This window comes from Gymnogyps californianus, chromosome 8 (genome assembly GCF_018139145.2).
Source record: "Gymnogyps californianus isolate 813 chromosome 8, ASM1813914v2, whole genome shotgun sequence".
Lineage (NCBI taxonomy): Eukaryota > Metazoa > Chordata > Aves > Accipitriformes > Cathartidae > Gymnogyps > Gymnogyps californianus.
In genome coordinates, this window is record NC_059478.1 from 9,332,680 (window position 1) to 9,341,476 (window position 8,797).

Genomic DNA, 8,797 nt, shown 5'->3' on the forward strand with positions numbered 1-8,797 from the left:
TTCTGTGTTTTACTGTGTGTTTCAGTTTGAAGGAAAAAATTGGTTGTAGGAGTAGTATGTGCCAGTCAAATCCAAACCTGAAAGAAAATGTGAGTTTAAATAAATAATGTACAAGACTATTGTTTTGATTTCAGGCAGGTCTATACAAACTTACCCACTGTCCTATGTAAACTTTGCAAAGAATTTGGCATCTCTTGAAAGCCAAAGGAGAATAAACAAACATACTCCAGGTCACAATACTTTTTTTTATTTTGTTTTTTAGACAAACATGTTCTTGACTGCCTCATGCCTACTAAAAATTTACATCTTTTCTTATATATATCATCTCTATACAAAAGCAAGTTTAATATGAATTTTTATTGACTGAGATATTTGCTGGACAAATACGAATGTTCATCTCGGACACCTAACAAGTTACTCAGCATTGTCCAGTTTACATTGAGCTCTGATCCCTGATCCAGGTCACCCTGAACTTTCAGGGAAAAAAATTCCTGCTTTCCTTCTGCTTTGGGTCAGGCTCAAACTTGTAACCTTTTTTCACAATTGGAGAAGCAAAGAGGGAGAATTATTAACACTTCTATTTTTCCCTAAGAGATATCCATTGGACTGCTTGATTATTTTATTTTTTTTAAGTTCTTTCATGTTACAAAAATATATTTTGGTCTAATGCTTCAGCCATGACTCATAGATGAAGATTAGATGCATAAAATAATACTACTGCTAGAACTGGTTGCACTGCTATATGGAGACTGAACTATAAGTAGAATTTAAGATAGCCAGAACTGAGCACAGCAGGTTTAAAACTCACATATTTTCCATGTTTAGGAGAATGAGTCCAAATACTTGTTGGCTTTGCAAGATATTCAGAGCAGAAGAAAATGGGATCAGTTCTCAGTAAGTAACGATAAGATTCTTATGTTCTGCAATACATGCAGCAGTCTGAGTAGGAAACAGAAAAATCTCAAAATTCACAATGGAAGTTTTCTTTGCAAGCTTAAGATCATGCAAAAGAGTGCAACATCTTCACAACTGTCCTAGCTGACCACCTTCATATAGCCAATTCCTTTATAGTACATGAAGTGTAAACTGGCATTTCTGTAGTGGAAGGATGGTATATCCCAGTGGGAACTTCTTTTATATTAAATAGACATAGGCCTAAACTAATCTCTGGATTAAGTCCGGATTTGGGCCTGTGAAGAATTTGTAAGTCCAATATTTTGGGTCAGTCCTTTAAAAGAATTCAGACTGTTGGCAAAGGTTGAATACATGTGGTGGATAAGAGACATGGCCAAGTGCCTCCTGCAAGTCCTCAGCTGCCACCAACCTCAGTGGAGGCCAACCATAGCTACAACTTTGGTTGGCATATCACATTGGGGTGGTGAAATGCTTCCATCCAACATGCCTGCCAACTGGTATCAGATCATACATGGTATTGATTTATTGAGTAGAGAAAAATGTGTCCTCCAAAGCAATACTGAGGTGTGTCTGATGACTCCTGAAACTGCCATTTGGGTGAGGTTAAGTGGCAGAAATCCAGACAGCATTTCCAAAAGTGCCTCCTGGACGAGGACTTCTCTCCCACACGGTAGTGGCCAGGGAAGCCACTCACACTGGAGAGGGTACAATAAGTGAACGATAGCTCCCACAAGACACTACAGCAGCATTTTTCAATTTAAACTTTGGAGTCCCAGCTATAAAGTCTGATTTATTTTTGGAGAATATTCAATTTTTTTTTCAGTGTAATATATGTTCTTCAGCAAATTCAATCATGTTGCAAATCAGTGCAGCAAGAAGTTTACTGTCAGCACAGCAGCTATGAAAGTGGCATTAGTACAGATCCTAGTAACCCATGTTCATATTTCCCATACTGCCTTTCATATTTTCCTGATTTTAAAAGAAAAATGAAAAGGTAAAAAGGTTTTCCTCTGTGTCAGCTGCCCCATCAGGCAGCGTTCTTTCTGCTTCACAGATTAATGCTAAAGACAAATAATCAGAAATGGAAATAAGATGGCCCTACTGATGATGCTCAGTGAGACAGACAAGATTGTCACTCGTTCTATATACAAGTGCTATTGCTGACAGAGGTGAAAAATTATCTGCGTCAGTAACAGTGACTATGACTCAGAAGCAGCTCTTAAGGAAAAAAAGCATTCAAAGGACTAGAGATTCTCACTCCCCATAACCACACGCTTCATGAGTTTATACAGAGAGGAGGCCAGTAGCTCATGAGAAGGAAAAAAACCCCAACTTTTACTCGCAAGAGTTACTAGAGTGTTATTGACACCACAATTTGGTAGTGGTAAAATTTCTCTTACCATATATTTCTCTGATCAGGTAAGCCTGAAGTGCATCACAGCATGTACTCTTTCAGAGAAAGAGAGAATTATATCAAGTTAAAAATAAATGGGTTATCACCAATTAAAAAAAGCTACAAAGCTACTAATGGCTGTTGTGCAGCAGAAATCTATGAAGCATCATGCAGCACTCATACCAAAGCCAATTTTTCTTTTAGTTTAAATTAAAAGAAAAAAGTTCTGTGATACTAAGTAGCTGTTGTGAAAATTGTAGCTCATATGAGCTACAAAAAAAATACTCAGTGAGGAAGGATCTCCTCCCAGGTTTGGCTGACACATAATGGAGAGCACCCACTGGAATACCTCCCTTGTGTTTTCTTCTACTAATATAATCATAAGCATTTTTTCCAAGTTATGTCCTATAATTGCAATGCTTAAAAATCAGTTGGTGTAAGTGGAGCTACATGCACTTAAATGGCCCTCAAACATTTGTTTTTCCTTAAATTGTTTAGTCTCTCACCTCACTACTTCCATACGCTTTCCCAGAATCAGGCAGGAGACTCCTACAAGCTTATGAAATTCTTATTGCTTAAGAATAGCAAACATGAAAGAAAAATCTGATTTTAGTCACCTCCAAGAACTGTCTAGATTAGTAATAATGTGTCATACTGCATTGTAAACAACTGGAGAGAGATGGAAGCCCGTTACAGCTAAGATTGTATTAACCTCTCATTATTTACCTTATGTTCAGAGCTTATATTCAGCTCTCAGCTGATAAGTCAACTTAGATGTTAAAGGCCTTTAAATATTGCAATAAGATCTTTAGCCCTTAAAACCTTTGCTAATACAAACATCAACATTTCATAAACTATATAATGATTCCTGTCCCAAAGAAGTTGCTGTCTAGAAAGCTAGTACTTTCCTTGTGCTTCTCCTAAGCACAATTTAAATAAGTGAATGCCATTTCTAGAGGAATTACATGGGAGCACCTTGAGATGGAACTGTATTTGTTACAGCAAGAAGAATATTTGCCTCAACATAGTAAGCACAAGATCTAGGACACATAGAAAAACCTTTTTAAATGTAAGGTTCATACAGATCTTATTTAAATTAGGGGACAGATTTTCAATAATGTAATTTCTTTTAATTCTTTTATACTTTGAACCACAGCTAATCCTACAATAATCTCCTCCTTTTTTCTAAAGAGTGTCTTTGGAGGAAGTGCTACAATGGTCCCAGTCTTTTGAAAAGCTGGTAACAAGTAAATGTGAGTAAATGTATGTTTGTATACTAGATGGATTACTGAAAAAAGTTCCCATGAAGCAAAATCAATAAGTCATGCAGTATAATGTATGCTGTCTTATATGCAACTAATGAAAAACAACTTTGTGTGACATGCTTAGCATGCATCACACTGAAAATAAACGTAGCATGCTGTAAATGCTTTCCCAAACCTGCCATTTCTGCAAGCACATGCAATTCTTTTAAAAACGCGTGATAAGGGCAGGTTTATCTGCCATATCCCCACTTAGAGCACTGTATAGCAATATATATTAGAAGAAAGCAAAAGAAAAGTTGATTCAGGAAATCCTGTGTATGGCAAAGACACCATACCTAATGGTACATCTATACAGTGTAATGCCATGGCAGGTAACTCAGACCCTCATCTCAGGTATGGGAAGAACTGTAGCTGCAGTAGCAAATTGGAACTTTCCCACTCCAGCATCCTCCTGCGTCATTCAGGGCTCAGAGCTCTCCCACATTTCTTGTATGGCCAGCAGTCTGGAACATCACTGCTGAATTACTTTTTTTTAAATATTGACGAGAAAGTCATGTACAGAGTTACATCACAGCACAAACCTCTAAAAATTATTCCTAAGGACCGGCATTATTTTCAAAATACAGACAAACTACAAAGAGCAAGAAGATTAACAGACAGAACTTGTAACAACTATAAAGAAAAAGATTTTGCCATTAAAATCTTCAACAGCAAACAACCTAGTATGTTACAGTTTGCAGGGAAAGCACAAGGAGAAAGTGCACAACAGAAAACATTTAAGAGAGACAAAATTATAGCACAAGCAGCAGGCATGCATGCGATCAGCGTTACTGCCTGATGACAGGGAGTGCTCAATGTCTTTAGAAACATGGAAGCCCCGAGTGCTGCACCAGCAGGAAAGCTTGCTTTAAATAAAATGCTTGTGTCTTCCAGCAGTACTCGGATGCTGCCCTTCTTAAAATGCCTCATTCACTGCACTTAGATGGCACTACTCATTGATTTTGTATTCATTTAAATGCTTAATGACATCAGAAAATGCAAAGGTGTACTCACATGAAAAGCCAGAAACTCTAAAGCCAATGGATTTGCAGCTCTTTATGAAAGGTAGGCAAAGTATTTGCCTATCTTAGGTTTTACTCTGAAAGTATATCTTACAACTGCAAGCACCATTCCTGCTCAAGTGCTAGCATGGAGTGAAGCCTCATAAATGTTCTCCTGGCTAGAGGCATTTTAGCAACTCTATCACCTAATTCTGTACAAAGCAAGTCTAATGACATGACAAAAGGCAGCCTCAGGAACTTTATCTTTGCCAAGATCCCACTGATTGCTGCTGTCAAACTCCATTGCCAGGTGTTTCAAAGACATCCTCAGGTGCAGAACCACTGATTTACTGAAGAGAGTATTCTTTTAACCACTTTACTTTGCTCAATTACAGCAGCAAGAAAAAGTCATTTCCTTTTTTTGCTAATTGCTTTTTCCCCAAATTCTTACGCCAAGAAAAGAAGGTCTTATTTTTTTACTCAGACCATGATTATTTGATAATACTTAGATATCTTCTGTACAAAACTAGAACTGGAATTTAAAAATACTTGTCAGTCTTTGGATATGTTTGATAGTGTTCACAGAGACCAGGAAGAACAAAGTTTTCAGTGCTCTGTCCCCACGTAGTAAAATGCCACTGAGGTTAAAGGGAGCTCTGCATGTGCAGGAAAATGCAATGTTGAAGTGTAGGGCTCCGGGGAGAGTTAGTGTGTTTAATTCCCCACTTGGACATAATCTAATAAGAATATTTATAGGTGTACAATCAAGAATTATACTGCCTTGTAAACATCCCTATTGCCTTCAAAGGACTCTAAAGGTAATGCATATATACATGGTATATAAATTTGGCTTCTGAAACATTTACAGATGGGCCTATGATCTACAAGACCTACTTGAAGACAGAACACAGTGATGAAAACATAGAATTCTGGCTTGCTTGCGAGGCTTATAAGAAGATCACATCACAGAGGAAAAGGATTTCCGTGGCCAGGAAACTTTTTAGGAGTTACATTCAACCCCATGCTCCCAATGAGGTGACACACAATAAGATGAGCTCTTTAATTCCTCTAGTCAAAATATCTGATGTGTAGTGTAGCTTACAAAAAGCAACAACAAATGCCTAGCACCTCTTGTATTAAAGGGAGTGAAAACTGCTGTTATTCATCCTCCCCAAACTCTTTTGCACCAACAATTTTAATATTTGCCTTCACATCTTGTCTATAGGCAAATCTTTCAACTATATCCGCCAAGGATACAAGCAAAAGGCACAACTAGATTAAGAACCAAGTTCTTGCATCTGTTCTGTTCTTTTTAGTATCTGATCCTGGGGCCATTGATATCACTTCAATAGATTCTTGGATTATGCCATTGCTACATGTATATATTACTCTGGTCTCTGCAAGAGCAAATATAAACGAACAAAGTAAAAACTCTACCCAGTGCTGTCCCCTTTGTAAAACGGGCTAAAAGAAAGGTTCCAAGACAGATAAATTATTTTCTGCTTCCAGCAGCACAAGATTTAGGGAAAACAGAGCAGATCTGTATGTAAAATGTTTGAGAGTGATTTTTTTTCCAACAAGTGGCTATTAAAAAAAAAGTCATTTCTGCTCAGCCAGTCATGCTCTATGACCTTTAACTATTCCTGCTTATTACTCTCCTTGCAAAAATAAGCTAATACTGGCTTTTACTGCCGCTGCCTCTGGCAGACTGACATAACTGAAAAATCAGGCTAGATTATTTTCTGGTTTACGCATAACAATAAAACTATTATACAGTTTCAAAATGCAGCCTCCCTGTTGACACTGAAGGGCAAGCCAAAACCAACTCAGCTGGATTCCCAAATGTTGGCCAAGAGCAGTTGCTGCTTTAAATGACTAAACCACTCCCACTAATCCAAAACCTGAGGAAATTTGAAAGTTCCCTCTGTTGGTTTTAAATGCCAGTTGGCAAGACAATGCATTTTTCTGTCTTTTTCTGATTTATTTTATTTTTAGCATGTGCAGCTATAGGAAACTCAGCAAGACATTTGCATTTCCAAAAGAGAAATGTCAGTATTGCCAACCACAAATTCATTAATCAAAAGTAAGGGCTTAAATCAGGACAGTTAAAAATAAGCTGTGTAATTTTTTTTCTAAAATAGTACGTATCTGAATCTTTGGCTGTCTGGTTTCTAGGTCTTCAGGACACATTGATTTCACGTTTTCTTGATATTCACTATTAACACAAGAACTAGGTACCACTCTAAAAAGGTAGATGCTCATGAGGATTTTAAACACAGTTTATATTCAAATTCCAGCAGCATTTAAAAATGTGCAACTCAGATGACTCCTCTGGAAGAGCAAGATCCCAGTCCATGAAAGACATCAGCACTAACTTCACATTTTAGAGCTCTCCTTTCAACACTAACAAAGTCAAGCTGAAAAAAAACCAATGTAATTCATCATGAGCTAATGGATTATCAAAAGTTCCTATTTTATCTGGTATATTTTCCTGTCACTAGACCTTTCTACTCTTATACACACACAGAGCTTCAATTTATCTGCTACAAACCCTGGATTGCAGCAGAAGAGCTCTAGGAACCAAAACTTTTCCTAAACAAGGTTGATATATGGGCTCAGTTTTATCTTATCTCAGAGATCATAATAATTTTAGCAACTGGTTTTCACTGGTACCGTGCACCTCCAGCCACTTGGACTCATTAGAAATCAAAAGTCAGGCTTCCTCTTCAGATCTAATCCTAGCTCTAGGAACAATTCTTAGCAAAAGAAAGGGGGGTTGGATGTTAGCACCTTTCAGCGACTCCTTCCACTGCAGCCACTCCACGCAAACCATGTCCACAGGACTTCTTCCTCTGCCTAAATCATACACATGTTCTTATTCTTTCTAGAAGTAGCAAGCAAATCAAACATATACCACTTAACCTCCCTAAGGTTTGAAGTCTTGGGCCCATATTCTACATATGGGCCCAGCAATAACGACTTTACCGCTGCTCTTGACCTCCACTGATTACAATAGTCAGGATTAAACTGGCTTTTCCATTAAGGATGTGGGGGAGACTGGGAAATTCAGACAGTTCCCAGTCTTCCAGGCTTCTTGTCCCCAAGGGAGCAAGCTCCCCATCCAGCCACTAACATACCTCTTACTAAATCAAACACCAAAAGAGGAGCAAATTGGTCATCTAGTAAGATGGGGTTTTCTGGCATTATAAGGAGAAATCCACTCTGCTAGAATCAATGTTTTTGGTTAGGTGCTGATTTTAGATTAGAGGCTATATAAAAAGATATAAAAGGCATTCAGTACAGGTCCCCTAAATTCAATCTTTCTTACCCTGCCTTTGCATATATTCAGTGATACTTTAGTAATGTTGTTTTCTGTTTCAGATTAACATTGACAGTCCTGCGAGGAAAGCAATTATAAGCAATATTCAAGAGCCAACACAGTCCTGTTTTGATGAAGCACAGAGAATAATTTACATGCACATGGAAAGAGATTCTTATCCACGATTTCTTGAATCAAAGTTCTATCAAAGACTCAAACACAGCCTTCAAACTAACGGCAATAATTCAATGGTAAATTAAAGAGATGTTGAAAATCTAGAAAGGTTTCTTCTGGCATGCAAGTGTTTAAGATTTAAAGTAGACAGGAGAAATCAGGCAGTAGACAAATGTTTTACTAATCTGCTCAACTGTTCTGTTGATGTTAGAATTGATGAAGCACTGTCTTCCCCCTTCCCCTTCTTTTCCCATGGAAGAGTTCTGTTTTTGTTTTCCTCTCCCCTTAATAAAACCCTAAAAACTAGCAAAAACTAGGTATAAAATGTTTCAGCCAAAAGTGATAGCCTAAGGTTCTACTCTTTTATTGATATTTGACAACTCTAATAATGTATTTTCAGTATTCTTGTTTTGAGAGATCTGAAATAAGAAAATAGTTTTGCTGTTAGGAAATAAATGTTTATTTGGCTATACATAACAGAAGAAAAAATATCTGCATTGTTGCATTTACTTTTTTGTTGTTTTGTTCTTATATTCTTTCAAAGTAAAAGAAGATAAATTGTGAAGTACAGCTGTTTGCTTAATCTTAAGCTATGAAGTGTAGTATTCATATGATGTAGAGTCAATTTTGTGCTGAATTACAATGTACAACATATACTATAAAGGTACTTGGTCTACAGTGTACTATAATA

General features: G+C 37.3%; 1 protein-coding gene across 1 annotated transcript; it reads left to right on the forward strand.

The window, feature by feature from the left end:
* Nucleotides 1-420: 420 nt before the first annotated feature.
* On the forward strand, nt 421-8,192 carry RGS13 (regulator of G protein signaling 13). The gene is made up of 5 exons (XM_050900982.1): nt 421-461; nt 826-894; nt 3,500-3,561; nt 5,482-5,648; nt 7,995-8,192. Exons 2-5 carry the CDS (start codon nt 830-832, stop codon nt 8,190-8,192), a joined length of 492 nt encoding a protein of 163 aa, XP_050756939.1. The 5' UTR covers nt 421-461; nt 826-829.
* The last annotated feature ends 605 nt before the right edge of the window (nt 8,193-8,797 follow it).